General features: G+C 41.4%; 1 protein-coding gene across 2 annotated transcripts in view; it reads right to left on the bottom strand.

The window, feature by feature from the left end:
• Positions 1-27,633, bottom strand: part of LOC137869152 (seizure 6-like protein) — a 48,690-nt gene that overhangs the window by 18,216 nt on the left and 2,841 nt on the right. For both annotated transcript variants that reach the window (XM_068706356.1, XM_068706357.1), the window contains exons 2-4: positions 2,536-2,946; positions 1,414-1,553; positions 624-819 (exon numbers count right to left, since the gene is read on the bottom strand). In XM_068706356.1, the coding sequence (XP_068562457.1) occupies positions 624-819; positions 1,414-1,553; positions 2,536-2,946 (747 nt within the window). The remainder of the gene's footprint in view (positions 1-623; positions 820-1,413; positions 1,554-2,535; positions 2,947-27,633) is intronic.

The following is a 27,633-nucleotide window of genomic DNA, read 5'->3' as shown; positions in this document are numbered from 1 at the left end:
AAATTGTAATTAAATAAGCTTTGTGCGCTGCGAGTGATAATATTCCTGGTCTGTTTATGCCGTTTTTATTCCCTTAACGCTGTTTTTTTCATGCCTCATCTTGAGCATATCCCTCTCTCCCTGAAGGTATTTTTAAAACTCTGCTCTGTTCTCCTACCTGGCGGTGATGTAAGAGGATTAGATGGCTGTGATTAATGGCACAGGTGGGTCCTAACACACTGATGCTTCCTCCTTTTCCAGTCCTTGTCATATCCATTATGGGCTGACACACACACACACACACACACACACACACCCCCCCCCCACACACACACACACACACACACACACACACACACACAGACACACTCTCTATACAAACTCCCACATCCTCAGCCTCCTAATGAGATGAGAGCCAATTAATCAGATCTCTCATCAGCCAATTCACACGACAGATTCAATCACCTTGCTAAGTGATTAGATGAGAAGACTTTTGATTATGCAATTAGCACGTATACAGAGTACAAACAGGCCCCCAGGCCCTAATGAAGCATCCTCATTTTATTCAATTTGTACGGTGCGTTTTAAAGAAATACATGAATATTCATATTTGCATCCTGATATATATACGTGTGCACGCTCACTCTGGTAGTGCAGCTGGAAGATGCCCATACTGGCCTCTGGCGCGGAGCGGTAGTAGACGGACAGAGTGTTGGTGGGACTGCGAATCACCTGACCCTCCACCAGCAGCGTGTGGTTGGCCAGGACCAGCAGGGCGCCTCGTTCGTCGGCGCTCCTGATGGACAGCTGCTCGCCCTCCGACAGGTTCACGCTCTTCACCTGGAAGCACAGGAAGGATTAAAAGAGGAGAAGAAAATTATTATTATTTGTGTTTTTAATCGTCAGACATGGTACTCAGGTTGCTCTTAAAAGGATGTTTGTTATTCCCTTTCTTTAATCTAAGAGACATACAGAATATAATATATATATATATATATATATATATATATATATATATATATATATTATTTAATATAACATTGCGTACGGTATATATATATACAGAATATATACGAACATTACATTTAAACAGAAATATTTTATTACATATTTTTTTAAATACTTTTAAAATATTTTTTAAATTATTTTTTAAAAACTTTTCAAAATATTTTTTTCAAATATTTTTTCAATATTTTTATAAATAATTTTTTTAATTATATTGTATCTCTAAATTATATTGTTATTGTAAAGTTTTCAATATTCTTGCATTTTGAAAAACTTGGGAGAACAAGCAGCTGCCACTAGGAGGCGGAGTTCAACCTGAGATCAACCCACCTGACGACCGGCAGGATAGCAACGTGAATCTCAGTGACCGTGTGATGGTTTCACAGGTGATGTGTGTCTGTGACTGTGCTGCCCCCCAGGTGTGTTTACCTGCAGCTCCACCCCGTAGCCATTGTACACCGTCACGGTGTAGGTGCAGTGTACGACGGCGCCGTCGGGCAGCGGGGGGTCATCGGATGAGTCTATGTAGCCCTCTGGGTCCGAGAAATTCACCATGCAGCTCGACAAAGCTGCAGAGAGAGAGAGAGAGAGAGAGAGAGAGAGAGAGAGAGAGAGAGAGAGAGATAGAGGACTTTATTTTGCTCTGACCTTTATTTATTTATTTTACATTTTTTTTGTTTGTGTGTTCTCAACCCTGCCTTGTAATCCCTTTAATGTGAGCTGGAAATCCCTGCTGTGTATAATTAATGATGGAAATTACAGGGATCAAAGCGGCTACACAGCAGGCAGCAGGCTGCTAACAGTGACTGCTAATAAATAACCACATACTCCCATCGGTGGCGGAACAGTATTCCTTTATTTCTGATTAAAAGTAGTAGAGTATAATATCAAAAGGTAACTCCACTTCTAGCGGATCATTGAATGCATCATTCATAATCCGATAATTCTTATGAAATGTTGAACTGATGCAGGCGGTTCTCAAACAGCGTTTGTAGATATAAGTACGGAAATGAATGACCTTTTATCTTTTATTCAAGAGGCTCCCCGTGTAAACCGACACGTCGATGTTGATTTATTCATCACGTAATTTGCATACGCAAGTAACACCAGTTCTATAGTTATTTCAACCAAAGAACAATCTTTTCCTCAAGCTTAATAAGCAGTTTTGTTGCCTAAACATATAACTACGTATTTCACCATCGTTTCCGAACTAAGCTGTTTCCTGTGAAGACGGAAGTTAATTTTGAAAAATGACGAATAACTTTTTGGTAAAAATCACGAATGAGGACACGTTGCCTGATGACAGCCCTGGATAAAAAAGTCAGAGGATCACCAGAGTTATTACAATTCATCCTCTGGGGAACATGAATGTTTCATCACAACAGCTTTTGAGATATTTCCGTCTCGGACCAAAGTGGCTGACCGGCCGATGTAACCATCTATAAGAGCTGTTCCACTAGAATATTACTTTATGAAATGTACCGGAGAATGTAGTAGGTAGTGAAGTACCTCAAAACTGTACTAAATGTACTATTTTGCACCGCTGTGTACCTGAGGACGGTGTCTCCGTGTCCGTGTCCAGCATCGTGCCCACAGTGGTGACCTCCTCCTGCTCAGGTGTGTGCGTTGGAGGAGGCTCGGTTGGACCGCCGCCTCGACCCGCCGCCGGGGGTTTCATCCTCCTCAGCAACCCCCCGCTTTGATGCTCCAGAGAACGACCTCCGGGGAGGGAGCCGATGCTGAGCCCTCTGCCCAGAAGAGGAAGCAGGTTCTGGGGCAGAGCGGAGGGGAGGATGCCCCCCCCCTCCTGGGAGACAAGTCCCTTTTGAGTTTTCAGCACCGACTGAAGCAAACCTCCGGTCAACGAGCTGGAGCTTTTGGCTCTGGGGCTCTCCTGTGTGAGGCCTGCTGGTGTCACCGCTGGTGGCCGGGTGGAGGAGGAGGCCATGGGGACTTCTTTATCTGGGAAGAGTGGGGGGGAGAAAAAAACACATGGAAGGAAATCATTTCGACAGTCCAGACAAAAATATGTATTTTCTTTTTTTGAAAATGCCCCTGGAGCAAGACTCTGGGTGGTTCTGTCACTGTCCTGCTGGGCTTATCAGGAGCCAGGTTATCTAGCCAGCACAGCCACACACACACACACACACACACACACACACACACACACACACACACACACACACACACACACTGGTGGTGATGGTGTAGTGGAGAGACAGGGCAGTTAAGCATGACAGGAGCTGAGCAAAGAGGATGGTGGGGGCTAAAAAAAAAAGAAAGAAGAAATGCATAGACAGGCAAACCGCTCTGCCGTGCATGCTAAAATGCCATCTCCAGCAGCTTAGTTCAAAAACAGCACAGAGCAGCATTTACACACACACACACGCACACACACACACACACACACACTTTGCGGTCACAACAATCCAACATACACTGAACACCATGGTGCAGTTTCTCCTCAATATACATTTGAGTGTCATTTACACGGCAAAAACATGAGCACCTGTCATCTCTATCAAGCCGGAAAAATATCCTCTCTGGGTTGTCAACAACACGAGCGATTTTCTTTTTCTTCTGCGGTTTTTACACCTGCAGACAGGAAATAAATAGCCATTTCTTTTTTTCTGGACGTACCTGAATTACCGCTCAATGTGTCAAAACCGCCGACATCAAGAAACTCATTTCAGCTTTCACAGCTCGCAATTATTTAGGCAGCCACTCAGCAGCAGATGTCGACACACACACACACACACACACGCACACACACACACACACACACACACACACACACTCACACGCACACACACACACACACACACACTCACACACCTATACATCTTCTAAAGACATAGAAAAACTTTGCACAGATTCAGATTAAAAAACTTTAAGGTCTCTAAAGCAGATGAACTTTGGGCCACAGATAAAAAACAAACATTCGGTTCACTTTGTTGTCATATTATATATGATAACATATTATTATTGACTCATTTACTGGTTCACCGGTTGCAAAAAAAGGTTATGATTTGAGCTGGTTTGTTTTATTGATTTTGGAGTTTGAAGTTGTGATCCGATCGCGCAACACTGCCCTTGAGGGGCTTATTACTTCACTGACAGTATAAATACAAACAAAGCATAAACAGCGTGAGTACGGAAAACATGACACAAACATCGCTAACATGACTTTGGGACACGAACACCAATCTCCTGGTTGAAAGTCTTGTGTTTGTACGATTCATTTTCTCTGAGCGTCTAATAATGAGGAGGACGGGTTTACATCATAAGTCCTTGAAAAGCCTCACACCGATGCAAAGATTGTGACAAAGTGTCCGTGTTTGACTTCCTACGAATGAGACCCGGCTTGCCGGCTCTAAAATAAGCCTTCTATAAAAGTACTTATAACGTTCACAGTATTATTTATCAGCATGACGTTTACTTGCACATGAAATACGGTATAGTTCCATCAAACCTCAACTTTACCACTTGGACGATGTTGCTATCCTTTAGTTCTGATCTGCTGAAGTCCGTTTTACACTGCTGGTAACAGAACACCAATTAGGTGTGGTTCGTTCTAAACGGCAACGAAACAAAGTGTTTTGACTTTGGTTTGTGCTTTTCGATTAGCTCCTTCTTTAGCCGCGACTAACGGGGTAGTGGAGTAGAACTACTAGACAAACAAAATATGATACGAGAGAATATCCCACTTATGATCCTGTGGTTCTAAACATTTGAAAACAGCATCACAGCTGAGGGGGAACACACCAAACCTTTCAGACTAAATGAGATGAATAAGAACAACACGTCTGTGGTTTTGTTTTCTTTATTGTGTTGGCAGAATTCCTTTTTTTTTAGGAGCCGTTGGTGGCTGGCAATCCTTTGCCCTTAATTGGTCTCCAGTGTGTGTGTGTGTGTGTGTGTGTGTGTGTGCACATTTGCATTCCCTGCGCCTTGCTTTTGTTGTTGCACTCATCCCAATTACCTTATAAATATCAGCAGGGTCACCATGTGACTTTGAACCATTCAAACAATAAAAGCGTTCTGAGAGCAGACGCATGAATACAGAGAGAGAATTATAACGTGGGACCTGCTGTTTGAGCCGCTGAAACACAAACGTCTTACAACACAAGTTAGTGTTTCTGATGGAGCTTCAAAAAACCTGCTGAACATATTGTGGAGTTAACTTCCTGTCATGAATCAGAGAAAAATGTGCCGACAGCTTCCAAATCGGTGCTGCTACCTGCGCAAAAAACTCCGGTTCAGATGAATAATTAAAATCCCAGATGTTGAGAAGTCCATTAGAGCGCCGACTGTGTTCATAACCAGTTTACAAGATGAATGTGCTGCGTTTAGTTTCCTTGGAGGAGACAATAGAAGCGCTGATGAGCGCTGACAGACTTGTGGCATTTTTGTTTCTTCAGATTTGTTTGATGGAAACTTGCCGTGACATTCGCTGCTGTGACAGTTTGATGAGGCATTCAGCTTTAAGACGAGAGTCTTGTCACACGGTGAGTTTATAAGAAAATGATAATAAAGAGGATGAAACAAGGAAATAAATAACCTTCAACTTTAGACGTACAATTTTATATAGATGTACCTCTTCTTTCCTTCAATAATAACTATTTGAAACGGACACACAAACATGTGACGTCTCTCATCGGTTTGTTGATGTTATGAAGCCTCGGTTGTCGCCATCTTGTTTTTTGCAACCAGTGAACAGGAAGTGACCATATTTGGACTGAGAAGGAGTGACGTAGAGACGCCGTATAGGTCTCTGGTAAAGACCTGTCAATCACTGTGTAGCCCCGCCCCTAAAGCACTTTGAATTGCCTTGTTGTTGAAATGTGCTATACAAATAAACTTGCCTTGCCTTGCCTAAAGCATCCCCTGCTTTATGGTCTGTTTGACTCTAAATGGACCATAATTTACTAAATGAACATCATGCTGTATTGAAGAAGACTTGAAACTAGAGATTGAGACCATAAACTCATGTCTACTGAGGTAATAAATCAAGAGAGAAGTAGAGTAATTTTCTCATAGACTTCTATACAACCAGAGGAGTCGCCCCCTGATGGACACTAGAGAGAATGCAGCTTTAAGACATGAAGCTTTGACTTCAGAACCGGCGATTGCTGTTGAACAAGATGTAGAATGTTAAATACGAATAAAGATTATTATCATTATTATTTAAAGAAATCAGGACACAATCAAGTTTTGTGGCAGCAGATCAATGATCAGGTTCTGTGTACTCTGAGATCCTACTTTAAACCGTTGGATTTCATTTAAAGTGCTACCAGCACCTGTGTGTTTGTAGATTTTTATTTCACTCAAAGAAACCAGAGCAACTGATTTCAGAGATCAGCAGATTCAACTAGAGGGAAATTAGATAATCTGTGAAATTAGCCGCTGCTTTTTTTCCCCTAAACCAAACGAAATGTTGGCACTGCAGCGCTGACACAGCTCACAGAAAAGCAACACAAGGCGAGGAGTAACGAGGAATGAAAGCGCTGCAGGATAATAACGCTCCGCCGGTCTGAACGCCGAGCAGAAAAGGTCGTATGACACAACTGGGACGAGAAAAGAGGCAGTGAGCAGATTAAACACTTTAAACCTAATAAGGAGGGAACGACAAAGGTCCTAAGTGCTGACAGGAACATAATCCTGCTGCCTGTGTGGTCGAAGATAACTAACCCACAACACCAGGTCTCACTGAGAAAACACTTGTTTTAGGGTGTGGAATAAATCACAGGAAGCTTTTCATAACTACAAATGCAAAGTTATGTTTTATTCTGCAGAATTCCACTAAAAGCCACTAATTGTGAGAATAAATTATCTTTCAAATTCTGAAAAAACACAAAGTCAAATTGGTGTTGTTTGTTTTTAATTTATTCATGCCAAGTGTTCTTGGTTAAAATCCAACGTTTTCGGCTGCTACAGCAACATATCTGCTCTGTAAATCACAAAATCACAAACACCAACGGAGGAATTCCATTTAAGTCCTGATCCTCTGTATGAACCAGTCTCAGTGTAGTCCTGATCCTCTGTATGAACCAGTCTCAGTGTAGTCCTGATCCTCTATCAGACCTCCATCAGTACATAGACCATCAGAGAGAAGATGGTCTGTTTCTATATAGTTATTCTTAATGCTTGTCATCGGTGACACCGGGTCGGATTCTGGTGAAACCAGATGAAAGGCAACAAAACCACAATGCGGTGGTCTTCACACCGGTCTTCTTTTTGACATTTTTTCATCCACTCATCCACTCCCCCCCCCACCATCACCACCAATAATCCTCTTTTTGGATATTATAAAGTAGTTGGTGTTTTCATGGGATTTGTTAACAATTAGTAAAAAGTACAATAACAGCATACCTTATCATTTGATTGTCACGGAGGACATATGAGCCATGGTTATCATCTGTAAGAGTTTAAATCTATTTCATGGTCCTGCACATCAAGGACGTTATTGTAGGAACTTGATGAACTTAATTGTTAAATAAGAATGACTGTTGGTTGGTTTGGCTGTTTGTACTTATGGTCCAGATGTGAAAGGTCACTGTACCTTCATCTGAACACACACCTTTCTGTTTGGAGAAGCCTTGATGTTTCAAAGGGCTGTGAAATATGTTGCGTGGTGGCTCCCCGGGGTGTGGTTATATCTGGGTGACCTCCCGATCACAAAGAAGGGATTAAAGGGACCACTGGGTCGTGCTTGACAAGGGTATCATAGAAAATGGGAGCCTTTTACTGTAGCTCACAATAATCAGGGCGGTTTCAGGACATCAGTGAAGAGTTTTATTGATTCTGAGCATCTACAAAAAGCCCAATCTGTGGTGACAGCTGCAACAAAAACAAGTCTTACTGCTAGAGGATTGTTAACGGAACAGATACTACAGAGAGGAGGGCAAACCTGCATATCATCATGATATCTTTTTATTTCAAGCTCTGGAGATCAATGTTTTGGTAAATTACCTCCTTCATTTATCCTGAAGGCCATGTGCTGAAACATCAACCTCTACAAATGATATATAAGATGCAACATCAGAAGTTCTGACATTGTATATTATGTATTATACATAAGATTATTAGTATTGTATATTATGCTGTACCGAAAAGTAGAGTGAAGTTCAGGCTAATGTTAACAGCTCTTTATTGGATTTGGGAAAGTTTACCAGAGAAAACTACCAAACTCATCAATTAGTTTTATTCAACAAGATGGTTGCATTCTCAAAACGTTGACCAAAAAGAGAAAGGCAGTGTTACTCTATGCAAGTCTGCTTTGAAAGAAAAGCAAGATGGCAAAAACAAAAAAGAATATGGCGCTGTGGATGGCTGAGACGATGTGGACAGTCTGGTCTGTAACAAAGTTCAGTTCAGTTTCTATCACAGCGAAGCCTCAGTCAAGACTGCAGTGTTATCCAAAACATCTAAAACACTACTGCTATAATGTTAAAACTAGCCCAGTACAGTTTATAACGAATGTCTTCACAACAGCCGAGAGGGAAAATCAGATAATAGTATTCAAACTGCAACAGACGTTGTTACGCTACGTTGTTACGCTACGTTGTTACGCTACGTTGTTACGCTACGTTGTTAGGTTATTATTTTAAACACAAACACAAACCTTCCACTTGTGGTATCAAGTGCCAGTCTGGGACTTACGGCACCATCATGTTGCTGGTTTGAATTCCTTGACAATGCAGGAAATTATCTGTGGCAGAAATGAATTTGGAAATGCATTCTGTATCATCACTGTTGATGGTGTTTTTTTATCACATGGTTGATTGAAGCCGTGGATATTAGATGTCAGGAATTTCATTAAACTCTCTCCCTGTGTTTCGCCTCTGTCTGTAGTCGCAATGCTGGTTCTCATTCTCCGTTAATGTGCGCAGACACAAATATGTCTCGCCGAGGAGTCCAGGCCAACCTTCAACGCGGCGCTCACCACACCAACCTATTAGCACCGTTTAGAGTGTGTGTGTGTGTGTGTGTGTGTGTGTAGTTCGTGCTACGAGTTAACTGCAGGAGGAAAAACAACACCGTCTGTTTATTTGGTCGTGCTTGAGTGCTGCGAGAGGAGAAAGAGAGTGAAATGGAGGCAGAATTCAACCGTCCTCAGTGACTGCAGACTTCCACTGCTGCTCCAACACAATCAAGTCTGAGGTTGTAAAGCAATGTCAAAAACAACCAAAAAACAAGGTTTCAACGTCGCTGAAAGGAGGAACCTGACAACAAGGAAAATTGGCTCCTTTCGTATATTTTTCTAAATACAGAGAGAAAAGCTTTTGTTTCCTTTGTCACTCTGTTTAATTTGTATTCTACGAGTTGGTGGCTGTTTAAGGTGCTTCATCAGACTGGCAGACTGGCAGAAACTGTATCTGGAATACATTCCCAGTCTGCCATGTCCGTTCCCCTTGGAGACTCATTGTGATAACCCCACACACACACACACACACACACACACACACACACACACATATATAAAAACACACAGCACGACTCAGCTGTCTGAATGCTGCACAGCCTATCACATACAGTTTTTTAGCTGCATTAACAAGACACGTCAGGTTAACGTTTCAGGAGCACGAATAACAAGTCTGAGCACATCATCTCTGTTTGAATGAACCAAAACAAATGAAATATTATTTTTGTAGTTTTGAAGGTCATTTCTGATATCAGTTATGTTGAAAGACTCAAAGACCGTATGAAAGAAGTGGACGAAGTCTACGTGACGTCATCCGTTAGTTTGTGAGATACCACTTTGAAGCCACCGCCATCCACGCGAGTGCGGAGCTAAGAACAACCGACCGCTGAATAAGAAATGTTTAGGCGACTAAAATGTTCCAGTTAACTGTCATGAAGTGAAAACACACTGTGAAAGGGTTAAAGTTGAAAGATGAAAACAGAGACAACCTACAGACCGGACAACGCCGTGTTAGAGACCTATCAATCACTGTGTAGCCCCGCCCTAAAGCATACCCTGCTATATGGTCTGTTTGACTCTAAATGGACCATAATTTACTAAATGAACATCATGCTGTATTTAGGAAGACTTGAAACTAGAGATTGAGACCATAAACTCATATTTACAATGTTTACTGAGGTAATAAATCAAGAGAGTCATTTTCTCATAGACTTCTATACAACCAGAGGAGTCGCCCCCTGATGGACACTAGAGAGAATGCAGCTTTAACACATGAAGCATTGTCTTCACTTGGCAGACTTTCTGCCCTGAATATCTTAGGTTGAAACAAAGCCTCATGAGGTACAGTATGTGGTCAGGAAGGGTTACACTGAGGTGCGCCAGAAAATGACGTTATCGGAATACTTGGGCATGCAATCAGAACTATTCAGACGTGACTGTCACAAATTGTTCATTTTTAGATGCTTTAGAAACAGGAAGTCTTTTGCAGACAACTAGTTTACAGGATATTCAACCTTTGTTTCTTTATAATACATTTAATACTTGACTTCTTTCCTTACAGGGTTTATACAAAGGCAATAAAGGAGTCCATAAATATGAGATATGAGTTTACAGATCATTACAGCCCCTCCTCAGCAGAGTGGAGGTTGCTTTGCGGCGTTTTGTCGGTTACACTCGTCTTCTTGTTTCTTCACAGTATATTTTGTGATATAAAGAGAATAATGCAACGAACAGCGTGTTGAGTATGAACGCCTTTGAGAGAGAGAATCGAATGCCCCATCATCCCTGACGTAAGTTACTGTCTCTGGTCTGTTCTGCCTCAGGGACGGTGGACTTTTAACATCATAACATCAGAGAAACCCAAATGATCCTTGAGGAGCCGCTAGCTTTACACACCAGGATGACTTGGCCATCAGCGTCCATCTCATAGGAAGACTGCAGACTTTGTGGTCTCAGATGCGTCGGCCTCTAAAAATCCCGGCGTTGGGTAAAGCAGACCGCGGTGATTTACTGATTTCCTGTGTGAGAACCGACGAGCTCCAACACACACACACACACACACACACACACACACACACACACACACACACACACACACACACACACACACACGCAGAGATCGATGTTATCAAGAATTAACGCTTGAACTGAGCTCGGGGTCATCGAGTGGAACGACCTGAAACTGAAAGCAGAGCAGATATCGATCCGACCAATCACGAATGACCTCTGAGCAGATGTAGACAGGCAATCTCCTCTCTGCTCTCACACACACACACACACACACACACACACACACACACACACACACACACACACACACACACACACACACATTCTGACACACATATTATGTAAACAAGCCTGTTAGCATGCATATGATTTACACTTTAAACGTAGACTCTTATTAGCGCACGCAGCCTCATTAAAGCTGATCCTCGTCTCGTGTTTTGATGGATGCATTTGTAAAACTAGTAATTCTGAACGTTTATCAAATTAAGCGTCCTGATTAATAAACTCAGGGAGAGTTATTTTGTCAGGATTAAATGACAACATCATTCAACTAATGATGCAAAAGAGTGGAGGCAGCGTTTTCAGGGAGAGTTAATTAAAGTTAATCAATTTAAGCTGGATGATTGGAAAGGCAGTGAACAGGAAGTGAGTGTTGGTAAAAACTAATATGTTTAAAGAAAATACAAACACTAAAAGTACCAACCAGGGTTAAAGGGGAGTGACTTAAACTTTAACAGCCGTTATAAAGTGTCTGCTGTCAGAACATGAAGCGGTTACATCTCAGGGGCGTAAAGATTAACTACACGAGTAAAGATCAACAGATTTGTACCGTTAAGACCGATGCAAGAGACAGAGATTGAGGTACATTAATACACAACCACAGATGTGACCCACATTCTGCATGAAATGAGATGGAAAAAAAAAAATCGATACCTAATCGCATACAAGCCATCCGCAGCATTCCCACAGTAACAGAAATGTCCCGAGGACAAACCGTCCCTTTGCACCAGCATTCTGCAAAACACCCGGTTGCATCATAAAATATGCTCATCTACATAATGTGCTACATTTAGAGACAATGGGAGATAAAAGTTCACGTAACAACACTATCATTGGACAGAGGAGGAGTGACGTAGAGACGTCGTATACGTCTCTGGTAGAGACCTGTCAATCACTGTGTAGCCCCGCCCCTAAAGCATACCCTGCTTTATGGTCTGTTTGACTCTAAATGGACCATAATTTACTAAATGAACATCATGCTGTATTGAAGAAGACTTGAAACTAGAGATTGAGACCATAAACTCATGTTTACAATGTTTACTGAGGTAATAAATCAAGAGAGAAGTAGAGTCACTTTCTCATAGACTTCTATACAACCAGAGGAGTCGCCCCCTGATGGACACTAGAGAGAATGCAGCTTTAACACATGAAGCTTTGACTTCACTCTTCAGAACAAAGAAATCAGTTGGACTCTGGAGTCTTGCTCAGGTTTACTTCTTTGCTCAAAGAATAAACTCTATTGCATCGAACTCTGACCGCTTCCAGTGATTTCTTTCAACATTTTTTGGGACTCCAACATCAGCAGAATAACAGAATAGATGTGTTGGAGCAATAGTTTAGACTTCATTGACTGGCTCAGTACTGTTTTCATCAACACACTGCATTAATTATTTAAAATACTCCAAGATGACTCATGAAGTTCTCCACTGCATCCACTGCCCACATTGTGTTGTTGTCTGTGATATTTCTGTTTCAGCATTTGAAATAAAATTTAAAAAAATGGAGAAAACAATCATAAAAAAGTCCTGGATCAAAATTTACGAAAACATTCTGCACCTGTCAACACTTATGAATAATTGATTCCGGAGCTACATTCTGATTTATCAGACAAGTTTGGGAGCTGATGTTTTTGTCTGTGTACAGGTGTGCAAAAATAACAACAAAAACTAATCTTTTTCTGCACGTCTGATTATTTTAAAAAGCTTCGAAACGCAACAAGTCAGTTATTGAACCTCGTGGATCAGTAAAGTTTTGTCTCTGTTTTTGGTAAATATCAAACTATTTAAAGGAGAGACAGTCAACACCTGTGTAACATCTGCACTGCTTTTGGTTTAAGACTCAGAACTTGATGCTCAATGACATTGTGGTTTCAAGCCATGAGCATCAGCTGGCGTGTGTGTGTGTGTGTGTGTGTGTGTGTGTGTGTGTGTGTGTGTGTGTGTGTGTGCTGTCAGAGGCAGGTGCTACTGCAGCCAGCCATGACCAGCTCAGTGGAGCAGATGGCATCATCTGTGGGCTCTCTTTTCCTTCACACCGTCCTCTTCCTCCTCCACCGTGAGCAGCCTGTTGGTGCAGCTGTGCTTCCCTCTCTCCGTCCTCCTGTTTGCTTCCACGTCTTTACTTTTATCCTGCCTCCATGGTTTGTTTTTTTCTCTGTGAAAGACGTGGCGTGTCTGTGTCTTCTCCCTCTGGCAACACGTATGATTAATGAGCGATAAATCCTGTTGTTCAACCGTAAAAACTGTTTCCCAGTTGGATTGTAGCAAAAAAAACACTTGTTTTATGAGCACAAAATCAAACACAGCAGTGGAAGATTTGTACAAGTGGTAATACCACAGTGTAGAAATACTCTCGTACTAGTAAAAGTACTCTTAAAGCAGTATATTTATTATATTATTGTATTATAATTATTGATGCATTAATGTTCAACGCTCATAAAAAGTGTTACTGTTACATAATCTGTCCTCCCTCATTTCAACCCGTATTTACGTTTATTGGAACCAAATAATCTTGTTGCCTAAAACTAACAAAACTGTGTCTCTTTCTCACAACGTTAACCTCGTGTTTAAAACTTTCACCGCTACGTTTAGGTATGAGTCCTCTTATCGATACTCTTATTGGTTCTTTTTGATTATATTGTGAGAAAAAAAGACAATTAATTAACAAAAGAATCCACATTTCTTTATTATTCTTGTATGTAAACAAATAGTCTTTCTTGAGCAGCAACAGAAGAAGTTCTAAAATCTTTAAAACACGTTGAAAACAAGTGATTATCTTTCATATTGATGATCCTGTTCTTATGTCATCAGCAGATTTTTTAAAAGTATTCCCAGGCTCATACGAAGCTGATTCCTACTGTGACAGCTGTCTGACACAGAGGACATTTTGATTTATACAAGCATGAAGGTCACATGAAGTCAAACTCTCACATCATAAAGATTATGGGACCTCGTTGGACTCTTTCACCACATTCACAGAAGACGCTCGGTCACGTTTGTTGTGCCAAAAAAGCTCACAGATGGACGTCGCCGACTGTCGAACACCTTTCTGCGGTGACTGAACCTTCACACGTTCACATCGGCGATTACGTTTCAGAAAAATACGTTTGTCATGGCAACTGGCTGATCCTAGCATGAGTGAGGGAGTCTCTTGGTATGTGTTCAAGTGAGGACTGTGTGTAAATGATGCAGCAGTGAAGAAGAACGAAACACCCACAAGAGGAGCAGAAATGATTTAAAGTGTGGTGCGTTTTCTTTGCTGCCAAAGCTTTGGGACTCTGTGTGTCTTCTTGTGTGGAAACATTTAATCCTCATGAGGATTAAATGTCCTCAAAAAAGAAGGAAGGAAGGGAAGGAAAATATTCCTGAGCCAGAACAATTTTTTTAAACTTCTTTTCAGTGGCTGCTTCGGGAGTAAAGATGTGGTTTCGGGGCTGAGATTAGAATGGGATTTAGTGGAAATGTCAAGAGTTAGCGGTGGTAAAGGTTAGGATTAGAGGAAACGGTTAGGGAATGAATACAGTTCCCTGACAAAGTCTGCAGCAGTGATACAAATGTGAGAGTGTGTTTGTGCTGACGCGTACGTGTTTGTTAGCTGCTCCGCCGAGCGGAAACATCGCAGTATGAGAGTGCACTCGCAGCCACAAGTCATTGAAACTCTCCTCACACTCCTGCCTGCCTCCAGTTAGCAGCGGGAAGGGCTGATGGGAGGAAGGGAGGAAGGAAGAGGAGGGGGGAGGGGAGTGATGGAAGAAAGTGATGCCAGAGGAAACAGACAGCTCAGTCTCTCCACAGACTCTGAAATCACGCTCTGTTTTCACCACGACAATCGTCTCTTCTCATTTTGTGTTTGTTTAAAACTAAAATGAAGTTAAAGCACCGTATTTATTGTGCACGTTTTAGTCCATTAACTGGAAATTGTTTTTACATTGTTACTGATTATTTTATGACCGATGGTTTCTATTTGTTTCACTACATCTTGAAAAATCAAAACAACTGCTTGCAGATATCTGCTTTTGATCAATTATCCATGCAGTGAACACGTCGCCATGTTTATTTTTGTTGCATGTTATCTTGAGTTAGAAGCAGAGACTTCTGGGAGAGCCGGACTCTTACATAAGAGACACGAGAGATTTCAGTCAGCTCAACTTCACACAACTGTATGATTTACTTAAAGGATAATTCCAGCTTATTTTCATAGTTTTGCTCATCATTTCTATCGGTTTATAATAACTTAATACGCACTAAAGTAACAGCGGCGATTGGAAACATGGAGACATCGTCACAACAAAGTTCAAGAAACCCGATCAGACAGGTTGTCAAAAAGACAAAGGACAGCACCATGAAACGCTGGTAATAATAGACATTTTTCACAGCAGACATTTCGACCTGTCACAGTAGGAAAAGCACACAATGTCTCCGTTCTGTTCACGTGTCCCCGTAAACCATGGTGGTGTAACAGTGAGCCAGCATAAACCGCACCAGGACCCTGAAACTGGTATCATCCTTACTGTCATCGTTTACACCTGTGCTACTCAGACGTATCCTGTCTCTTATTTGTAATATCTGTATGTGTTCAGTTAGTCAACAAATCCTATTTATTTTGACTCAATCACACACACACACCGTTCTGCTGTCACAAATATGGATCCATCCGCCGCTGTAAATAGTCCCCAACAAACGCACTACTGCCAACTGTTTGTTTGATATAAACTACAGTGAGCAGCTGTTTTGAATGAAAGTAAATAACTGATGAAACTACACATTTGTGTTTTAACGTTTACGTCTTCAGTAGGAACCAATGGGCTTGGGGCTGAGAGCCGCAGACTCAATCAGTATAATCAAACAGTATTAAGAAAAACATAGAATATTTATTTTTCTTTTACTGTGTTTCTCCCATTTTAAAAGGACCATGAAGCGTTGCCATACAAGAGTAAAACGCATTGTTGCAATGAAGTAAAAGTACTGAAATGTTCACTGTGATATATCATAATCTCTATGAACTGATATCTGCATAGGAATTCAGAATCTGTAGGCATCAGGACTAGATTTTTGGTATCGAAAGCGTTCTGATTTCCAATAACGATTAAGCGAGCTTTGGTTGCAAAAAAAGGCGGAAAACATTGGCCAAAATGCAGAACCCATCAGCTATCGTCTGGCGATGATTTAGCTTTTTATTAACTAGAAATACTTGTGAAACAATCCAGTTATAAAACTCCATTCTCGAGTCTCAAGTTGCCAACGAGCGCTGCACAGAAGAGGAAGTCTTTGCTCGGTCGCCCAATTATCTATACCTCACATACAGTATCTCAAGCAACTTAGCAACAGCGTTGGTCATCTAAAAGCTTGTGTTGTGCTTTGAAAAGTGGTCGTATCAAGTAAAAAATGAAATGATGTAATATATGTGAGATTTTCATCTTTAAAAAATGTAATTTCATTATCACCATGTTTGAAAAATGAGAATATCTGCAAAAAGCTATTAATCTCAACACTGTCAAACGTCCACGAAGCCAATAATTAACTCCCAAGGCCGATAAGATAAAAGTAGAGTGAAGTCGCACTGTCTCACAGAGTGTGTGTGTGTGTATGTGTGTGTGTGTGTGTGTGTGTGTGTGTGTGTGTGTGTGTGTGTGTGTGTGTGTGTGTGTGTCAGGGCCTGTCACAGGTATGTGGAGCTCCGTGCTTTTAATCCATGAATAAAAGAAAAGGTGGATGTAGCTCCTCACCAGCCACATCAATTGTGAAAGGAGGCAGAGAGCCGAGTGTAGAGGGGTCACAGAAGAAAGAAGGAATGCTTTTAGCGTGAACCTCTGGGCGGCCATGACCCAAATGTCAACATGGAGAACATTCAGTAATAAATTATGAGGCAAATAAGAAATAAAAGTGAAAAAGAAACACTAACCATGAGGTTAAAAACTCAGATATGTGGCACAGCTTCAATAACATTCATAATAACACATTGTGTTCTTTTATATTCATCTTTCAATTAAAGATTTATTTCTTATGTTGTGATTCAGATATAAAAACCTGAGTGTGCCGCTGAAGCTTTTACAGTATAGAATAGTTTATGTGCTCTGAAAGCAGAAAGTTGACTCAGCCGTCCATTATTGTCTTTATATAGGATGTTATAGCGAGGGGCTATTTTCATGTCGGTGTAATAAAAAAGATATTTGACTTTAAGGCTCAAATCAATCAAAGCTGACCTCAGCGTCGATCAGTGACATGATCTATCTTTCAGAAATGCCCGGCAGCAGACCTTCATGAGTAAATGATCAAAAGACAGTTTCTGCTGAGTGAGAATTGATTAAAACAGTTTAGGAGCTCCACGAGGCAACAACAGAATCGGGCAGTAACGGTGTAAACATCTAACATGTACGGATTTATATTAGTACACATTTCACAGCTGCAGATTGGTACCAAGCAGTATCATGATCCATAACTGCTTTTTAACAGCCAAGTCTCAAACCATAGAAGATAAATCAACATTAGTCATGTGTGCAGAGCATCTAGGGATGGTGCTGTCAGTCCCCATGACGAGATGTAGGCAATGACAACAGGATGTAGGTAGTGATGAAGGTACAGAGGTGTTGATGATGGGGTGTAGGTGACAAAGACAGGACATATAGGTGACGACTACAGGACATATAGGTGACAAAGATAGGACATATAGGTGACAACTACAGGACATATAGGTGACAACTACAGGACATATAGGTGATGGCTACAGGACATATAGGTGACGACTACAGGACATATAGGTGACAACTACAGGACATATAGGTGACAACTACAGGACATATAGGTGATGGCTACAGGACATATAGGTGATGACTACAGGACATATAGGTGATGGCTACAGGACATATAGGTGACAAAGACAGGACATATAGGTGATGGCTACAGGACATATAGGTGATGACTACAGGACATATAGGTGACGACTACAGGACATATAGGTGATGGCTACAGGACATATAGGTGACGACTACAGGACATATAGGTGATGGCTACAGGACATATAGGTGACGACTACAGGACATATAGGTGACGACTACAGGACATATAGGTGACAAAGACAGGACATATAGGTGATGGCTACAGGACATATAGGTGATGACTACAGGACATATAGGTGATGGCTACAGGACATATAGGTGACGACTACAGGACATATAGGTGACAAAGACAGGACATATAGGTGATGGCTACAGGACATATAGGTGATGACTACAGGACATATAGGTGATGGCTACAGGACATATAGGTGACGACTACAGGACATATAGGTGACAAAGACAGGACATATAGGTGATGGCTACAGGACATATAGGTGATGACTACAGGACATATAGGTGATGGCTACAGGACATATAGGTGACGACTACAGGACATATAGGTGACAAAGACAGGACATATAGGTGATGACTACAGGACATATAGGTGATGACTACAGGACATATAGGTGATGACTACAGGACATATAGGTGACAAAGATAGGACATATAGGTGATGACTACAGGACATATAGGTGATGACTACAGGACATATAGGTGATGACTACAGGACATATAGGTGATGACTACAGGACATATAGGTGACAAAGATAGGACATATAGGTGATGACTACAGGACATATAGGTGATGGCTACAGGACATATAGGTGACGACTACAGGACATATAGGTGACAAAGACAGGACATATAGGTGATGGCTACAGGACATATAGGTGATGACTACAGGACATATAGGTGATGGCTACAGGACATATAGGTGACAAAGACAGGACATATAGGTGACAAAGACAGGACATATAGGTGATGACTACAGGACATATAGGTGACAAAGACAGGACACATAGGTGACAAAGACAGGACATATAGGTGATGACTACAGGACATATAGGTGATGACTATAGGACATATAGGTGATGGCTACAGGACATATAGGTGACAAAGACAGGACATATAGGTGATGACTACAGGACATATAGGTGACAAAGACAGGACATATAGGTGACGACTACAGGACATATAGGTGATGGCTACAGGACATGTAGGTGACAAAGACAGGACATATAGATGACAAAGACAGGACATATAGGTGACAAAGACAGGACATATAGGTGATGACTACAGGACATATAGGTGACAAAGATAGGACATATAGGTGACGACTACAGGACATATAGGTGATGGCTACAGGACATATAGATGATGGCTACAGGACATGTAGGTGACAAAGACAGGACATATAGGTGACAAAGACAGGACATATAGGTGACAAAGACAGGACATATAGGTGATGACTACAGGACATATAGGTGACAAAGATAGGACATATAGGTGACGACTACAGGACATATAGGTGATGGCTACAGGACATATAGGTGACAAAGACAGGACATATAGGTGACAAAGACAGGACATATAGGTGATGACTACAGGACATATAGGTGACAAAGATAGGACATATAGGTGACGACTACAGGACATATAGGTGACGACTACAGGACATATAGGTGATGGCTACAGGACATATAGGTGATGGCTACAGGACATATAGGTGACAAAGACAGGACATATATACATTTAGGAAGCAAAAACTTGGTTGAGACTTTAAGATGTGAAAAGGAAATTCCTGCATCCCACTGCAATACAATGCCATTACAACATAACCTTAACAAAATGGACTATGGCAACAAAAAGTTAACTATGATGGATTACAAACAACAAATTTCACATCTCTGCAAGTAGATTTTTATTCTGCATAGAAACTAATGGAGAGAGCAGCAATTGCCTGGAGGGCAGGAAATCAATCTGAAGTATGCAGCAAATTAAAAACATACAAAAACCAACAGGAAGGTCGTTTAAAACTCCTTCTGCCTTCTCTATCAACAGCTGACTCAATGAATTCAGTTTGAAATACGTCCTCAAAACAACCGAGCTGCAGCAGCAGCAGCAGCGCCTCGCTCTAACTAACTTGTGAAACTATCGGGTAAACATAAGAAGAAAGAAGTCTGTGGATCAATAACTGTCTGACACAAACAACCGTCCTCCACTTCAGAGCATGACTGGCAGCCATCATCCTGCAGGAACCTGAAGTCTGGACGAAAGCTTTGCATCTCCTCAGCCTCTAAATTCATCCAACATCACGCTTCAAAACTATTGGACCATAAATTTCTGAAAAGCTCAGAGGGGCTTTGGTCGGTGCGAGAACTCTGCACACCCCGTGACAGGAATCAATCAATCAATCCCCCTCCCCCGACCGGTGGAGCGGAGCGGCGCTGATACATTGAACCTCACGGCCCAGACAGACATTGGAGCCAATCACACTCAGACATCCTTCCCATCCCACAATGCTTCGGCTCGTCTCTGCAGCTCTCTCAGACCTGCTTGATGTTAAAGTGCGAGGGAAACAAAACCAACCGACCCGACAGCACGACAGGCATCGCTATCAGCGAGCGTGGATTATCACGCACAGTTTGTCGAAGTGCGTCGACAGACCTTCCTTCAGTGGGATTCCCGTATCAGAGGCAGATAGATGAGGGTAGCGGAGCGTCGGCTTAGCGTAAGCTTTGAGGCAAATGGGAACTGAAATATTAACCTTTTAAAAGGCTTTGGCTGCAGACTCACTTGATTGTGCCAATCTGCTTTGAGTGAGTTTGACAAGGCAAAGTGTCAGGGTGAATCCCTGAGTGTGTGTGTGTGTGTGTGTGTGTGTGTGTGTGTGTGTGATTGTGTGTGTGTGTGTGTGTGTGTGTGTGTGTGTGTGTGTGTGTGTGTGTGTGTGTGTGTGTAATGCAGTCAGACTGAAAATCCAAATTGTCACTCTAATCCCAGACAACCGTATCAAACCTCTCTCTGGATCACAATTCATCATTTGCCACGGAGCAAAAAATGAACAACATTTTGAACGCCCCTTTTCTTCACGCCGCTGTGGAAACAGGCGGTAAATATAGATCTTAAAGGAGAGAACATATTTTTCTTCTCTTAAGAGAATTTAAGCAAGAAATTTGGCTTTTTCTTCCGTGGCTCATTGTGGACACTCGGAAGGGTTTGAAGTACTTACAGACATCAGACTATGGGCCTCGCTTATCAACTGCAAGCTCACTTTTCTACTTGAAAGGAACAGTTTGACATTTTGGGAAACATGCTCACTCTCTTTTCTGCAGAGAAGACCACTTTCCTGTTTGTGCACTAAATATGAAGCAGCCAGGAGATGCTTAGCTTAGCTTAGCACAAAGGCTGAATGCAGGAGTCTTCTCGTACATAACTTTCACTAAAAGACAAGAAAGACAAGAGATACAGAAGTAGAAACTGTCGTCTTTCCTGCTCAACTCATCCTCATCTTTCACGCTTCACTATGAAAACATGTCGTGGAGCTTTCTGTTATGCTAATTTTGCACCTTTTACACTACCCTCATTACCACTAAACCAAAGTCTCTCTAGCTATATATAACAATTTGTTATTATGTATTGTTTTATTTGTTTTGATTTGATTTGATTGTAAATTAAACATATGTTCTATATATGCGTGTGTGGCATGAAGGGGCTTGATCTTACTATTCATTGTGCGATCTCGTGTTTAATAGATGAACCTTGTAGAACCACAAATTCGAATCAGAAAGCCTTAATTGTCTTTTTTTACTTTGGATTCAAGAAATACTCCATCCACAAAATGACCATTTGTATATCAAATACTCAACCTGTGTTCCCTTGAATTGTAGATGAAAACTTGTGCTGTATGATCCAAGTTTCTTTTATCCAGTCGTACGCTAAAACCTGACTATTTAAACCAAGTGCAGACATGTTTTAAATAGTCCGGTTAAAGGTGCATGTGTTTGTGAAGTAGTGAGCATACGACTGGATAAATGAGACTCGGGTTAAACTGCATGAGTCGTATGAGAGTTTGTAAAAAGATGTTTAGATATAGTTTTGCTGTTGTTAAACGTTGCCTCCATTAACTTAAATTCATCAAGACGACTCGTGTAAGCATGAGAAACGTTTTCTTCATGAATTCAAAGTATCATTGGGGTAAGTAATGATATACAAATTGTCATTTTGGGGCGGGAAGTATTCCTCCAAACAAACAAGATGTAATGTTTTTAATCAGTGAGATTTAGAGGTGGATTTTATTACCTTTCGACGAGGCCATGCTGGCTTTACCCCCTGTTTCCAGTCTTTATGCTAAGCTAAGCTAAGCTAAAAGACTGTAGCTCCATATTTAACAGGCATATATGAATGTTGCATTGATCCTCTCATCTAAGTCTACATTAAAATGAATAAATGTATTTTTCCTCAAATGTTGAGCGATCTATTTCTTCTATTTCTGCACCCAAAGTGCGTCTGAGTTGTCATAAAAGGTAAAAGTCCTAAATCACAAACACACAAATGTCAACTCTACTGTCAGCCACTTCTTCTTGTTTCCACTGTGCTGCATCAATGTCTTCTTTTTTCTTAGTTTGATTGTTGAGTGTCCCCATGCTGAATCTTGCTCTACTTAATTTTGGACAAAGCTACTCGATGAAATGGAAAGGAGTCTGACTGTGCCGAGTCCCATTTAGCATTGAGGCAATTTAGGTTTCTCAGCTGTAATAAACTGAACGGAGAGAGTTTGATATTATTTAATATATTGACAAGTAGCAACAGACCAAACTACAGTAGGTCTGAGGTAATTTACCAGAGAGCTCTCAAACGTTTATTTTCACACTTTAAAAGGTCCTTTTTAGTATCTCAGTTAGAATAAAAAAGAAATAATAATATACTATATATATACTAGGTTAAATATAGTTATATTTATACTCTCAGACATCAATATCAGTATCAGCCTCAGAAACTATTATCTGTCGGCTACATTACATTTACTATCTTCTCTTTTCAACCAGTGAAATTTGAACATTTCACATGTTCAAAATAAGTTGTTGGGTTAACGTTGAGTTCTCCACTTCCCCTCCAACAACTCTGAGATGAATCATAGTCAAATTATTTATTTGGGGTCTCGCACTTTTCAGAAGTTTTTCTAGAATGCTTTGATAAATGAAGTCCCAGGAAAGGAGAAGGATAACCGAAAATTGGTTTGGTGGTTTTAGTTTCAACTGTACACGCGCGCACACACACACACACACACACACACACACACACACACACACACGCGCGCGCGCGCACACACATCCATGGCTTAAAACAGACATACACAAAGTTAAGCTTCAGTTAATTGCTTCTATTGTAGAGAAGTGTCAGCAGCATCCGTGCAATCCTGCAGCCATCCTAGAGAGGATAATCTCGGATACACACACACACACACACACACACACACACACACACACACACACAGAGAGTCGTGTTTTCATCACTTCAGAGGACGTTACGTAACCCTAACCTTAACCTCAACCTAAAACTTTATTTATGAGGACCTGAATTTTGTCCCAAAAAGTCCCTACAATGTCAGTAATACACGCCCACACATGTACAGTCGTGTTTCAATGACTTTCGAGGGCATTATTAATTTCCAGAAGACCTTCCCGAAACTTGAAAAAAGTTTTCACCCTGATACATACTGATGTACGTTGTGGGGACCTATATGTTCTCCCTTAAAGGAAAGCGAGTCACTACAATGTAAGTATCATACACATACAGTTGTGTCTCCATCACTTCAGAGGACATTACATTGACTTACATGCACTTCTTGAAGCTTAACCCTAACCTTACACTAACATTAAACCAAGTCTTCACCCTAAAGTGTAATGGTATTCCTTGTGGGGACCGTAGACTGAATATAAAGAAGTGGACATAGTCGTTGTGACATCACTCATTGGTTTGTGGACTGATGTTTTGAAGCCACAAATTCAGCATTTTAGCCATCGCCACCTTGGATTTTGGTCGTCGCCATCTTGTTTTTTTTGCAACCAGTGAACAGGAAGTGACCATATCTGGATTGAGGAGGAGTGACGTAGAGACGCCGTATACGTCTCTGGTAGAGACCTGTCAATCACTGTGTAGCCCCGCCCCGCCCCTATACCCTGCTTTATGGTCTGTTTGACACTAAATGGACCATAATTTACTACATGAACATCATGCTGTATTGAAGAAGACTTGAAACTAGAGATTGAGACCATAAACTCATGTTTACAATGTTTACTGAGGTAATAAATCAAGAGAGAAGTAGAGTCATTTTAGACTAGACTTCTATACAACCAGAGGAGTCGCCCCCTGATGGAAACTAGAGAGAATGCAGCTTTAATACTTGAAGCTTTGGCTTCACACACACACTTACAAAGAGCCACACTGAGTCACAAAGGTCCAAACAGACCTGCTGAGGTGGAGACATCGCTTCCTCCTTTGATGTCAACAGAGGAAGGTTAGCACCGGGAGCTCATCAGAGGAGGCACATAACCTCCGCCCCCACCAACATACACACACACACACACACACACACACACACACACACACAACTTTGAATAATTCACTGGGATGTTGTTGTCTCGAGTAAGTTTGTTGCAGAAGCCCGGACCATATGTCAGAGTGTGCAAGAGGCCCGAGAAAGCTTCAGCTCTCACTTCTGGTCCTAATGAGCGCTGGGACTAATTGAGGTGGCAGCTTGTGCATCGTCTACACTCCTCCAGCTGCAGCAAAACACAAACAAGGATAAACACACACACACACACACACACACACACACACACACATTCCCAAATACAAAGAGGAATCAGGACAAAGACCCCCACAAACTAACGGAAAGACTGCAGCAGCAGCACCATCGAAATGAGGCCAGTTAACTACAACTTGTGCATAATTTATAATAAAAAACAGCTATTTTCAAAAGCATACACTACATTTTTTAATTGATTTACATTCCAGGCTCCTGCTGGGATTATTTACAATATTAACTTGTAGTCATTTTCTATCTTTTTTTTTATAAATACACAAATTATAATACACATTTTGTAGCATACAAGAAATACAAGAAAGCCAATTGGTTCCTGTTGAAGACGTCAAAACACAAAATACATAAACACAAACAGGAGGAAATAGAGCATTTGTTGGGGACTATTTTCAGCGGCGGATGAATCCACATTTGGAGCTCTCGTGAGTGTTTGTACAAGGTGATTGAGTCAAAATAAACTACAATATGTTGATGGTGATGAAGGAGCAACAGTGAGGTTCATTGATGTGTTTTTAATGGAGATTATTATAAATTAGTCTGACATTTATGTTCATTTGTCAGTAAAAAAAATACCATTCACAAATTCTCAGAGCCCTCAGGGACGTCTTCTAATTACTGTTCACAAACCAAAGATGTTCAACAAGAAAAGAAGCAAATGTTCTCAAATGGTCAGCTTCAACGAGAGAATATTTTGAAGTTTTGCTTGAAAAACAAAACTATTCATGGACTAATCATTGCAGAGTTATCCTTAAAATATCTTGGACTTCACAGTCTCTGCAGGTGTTGATTGTCACGCAGTAGTGACCTGGAACCAGCAGGTAATGCTGCACTAATGCAACATAAAGACAACATACAGTTAATAAGATAAAAAAAAGCTGCTACTTTGAAATGCAGACTTCAGGTGAACACGCAGCATTAGCTCTTCATTGAGAGCAGCGTGATGTCATGGTGTTAATCAGGGGGCTTCATATTCTAGAGGAGCTCTCCTTGAAAGGAAAGGTTAAACCCCTCTGAGCCCACCTGTGCCGACAGCGCTGCTGATTAAAACGGGGTCACCTCCAACTTCCTGTCTTGTTTCTGTCTCTGGCTGATTTCTGCCGTGTTGTCGTCCTCACGAGCGCCAGAACGACCTCCAATCAAATACCATTCACAGTTAAATTGAACGATCTACTTCAAAGGGATGTAACTGAATACAGATACGTCATCAGATAACAATAGCATTCAGATTAAAAGGTATGATATGTAACTTTAATACAGTAAAGTGTCTATAGACTACAAGAAGAAAGGTTTATGTGTAGTGTGTGAAAGTACAATGGAAGTAAAGGTGCGTTTCATTTGGTCGTCTGTCAGAAGTCAAACATTTTAGAGCTTGGTGGTTTTTAACTCCGCATTGTTTCCTCATGAATCATCGGACGTCTGAATCTTAAAAGTACTACGAGGAACTATTTAGTGTTGATTCTGGCGGTCCCTGTGGACTAAAGTAGTAGTGTTTCTGAGCACCAGAGTCTCTTTAGAAAACCTCTCATTCTACTGCAGCAGGGTCTGACAGTCTGCCCCTCTCAGTCCTGGTTCTGGTTCTCCTGTGCCTCCCTTTCCTCCAGCGGGTCTAGCAATACGTCATGGGTCTCCAGCAGCGTGGTGTTGGTGTTGGCTCCCAGAGAGGAGAAGCTCTGCTCCTGGAGGAGGAGGAGGAGGAGGAGGAGGAGGAGACGCTGTTGCTGCCGCCGGGAGCTGAGCTCTCCTCCTCCCTCCGGAGCTTCGGATCTGGGTCTGTCCATGGTGGACCGGTCTCTGCTGGAGGACCTGGGTCTGTCCACGGTGGACCGGCCTCTGCTGGAGGACCTGGGTCTGTCCACAGTGAACCAGTCTCTGCTGGAGTCTGAGCTGAAGGAGTTTCTGGTGAACCTGCATGATGTCATCTGGTTTCACCAGAATCCGACCCGGTGGCTCCGATGACGAGCATTAAGAATAACTCTATAGAAATAGACCATCTTCTCTCTGATGGTCTCTTTACTGATGGAAGTCTGATAGAGGATCAGGACTACATTGAGACTGATTCAGGACCAGATTAAAGCTCCTCACAGTAACTTGAACTTATCAGAGAAACAATCTAAGCAAACGTTAGCTACAGCTAAACATCTCCCATGATGCCACGCTGCTTCACCACATCACCAAACTACGTCTGTTGTTGTTTTGATTGAGAAAAAAAATCACATATTTTGCATTAAAATATCATAAAAACTTCTGCATTCAACATGTGACTCAATGCATCACTAATCATAATTCAATAATATGTATATATATACTATAATAACTTTACTTTCTGCTGCTTTTCTTTCTCAAACTTGCCTTCATGTTTCTTTCCCTCGGCCTCACTTCCCCTCATTCTCTCTAAAATGCTTATTCTCTCCCAAAAGAAGAAGTTTGCAGCCCGAGGATGTAGTTGTATAATAAGACCAGAGTTACTCAACCGAGAGAAACAATCTCCTCCTCGCTTCCATTTCTCTCTCCTCTCACTCACAAGTAATAGAAAGGAGGAGACGAGGAAGCAGGAGAGGTGACGTGATGAGAGGAGAAGAGCGAATTACAAGATTAAAGAGAGAATCTCTGTATTTTTTTGTTAAGCCGACATGCATTCACAACAAACAAAGTGTCAGAGCGGCTCGATAGAAAGACTCCATGTTGGATTCTAACTGTTTGGTTTCTTGTTTCCCAGCCGGAGCATTTATTTGAATCTGTACTCAAGCTGCAGAGTCGTCTCTCTGGCAGATTATC

The sequence above is a fragment of the Cebidichthys violaceus genome, unplaced genomic scaffold, assembly GCF_023349555.1.
Source record: "Cebidichthys violaceus isolate CVI_PGR_0920_01 unplaced genomic scaffold, fCebVio1.0.p SCAF_12, whole genome shotgun sequence".
NCBI classification, from domain to species: Eukaryota; Metazoa; Chordata; class Actinopteri; order Perciformes; family Stichaeidae; genus Cebidichthys; species Cebidichthys violaceus.
Note: the sequence above shows the minus strand (reverse complement) of the source record. Positions and strands in the feature narration are given on the sequence as shown.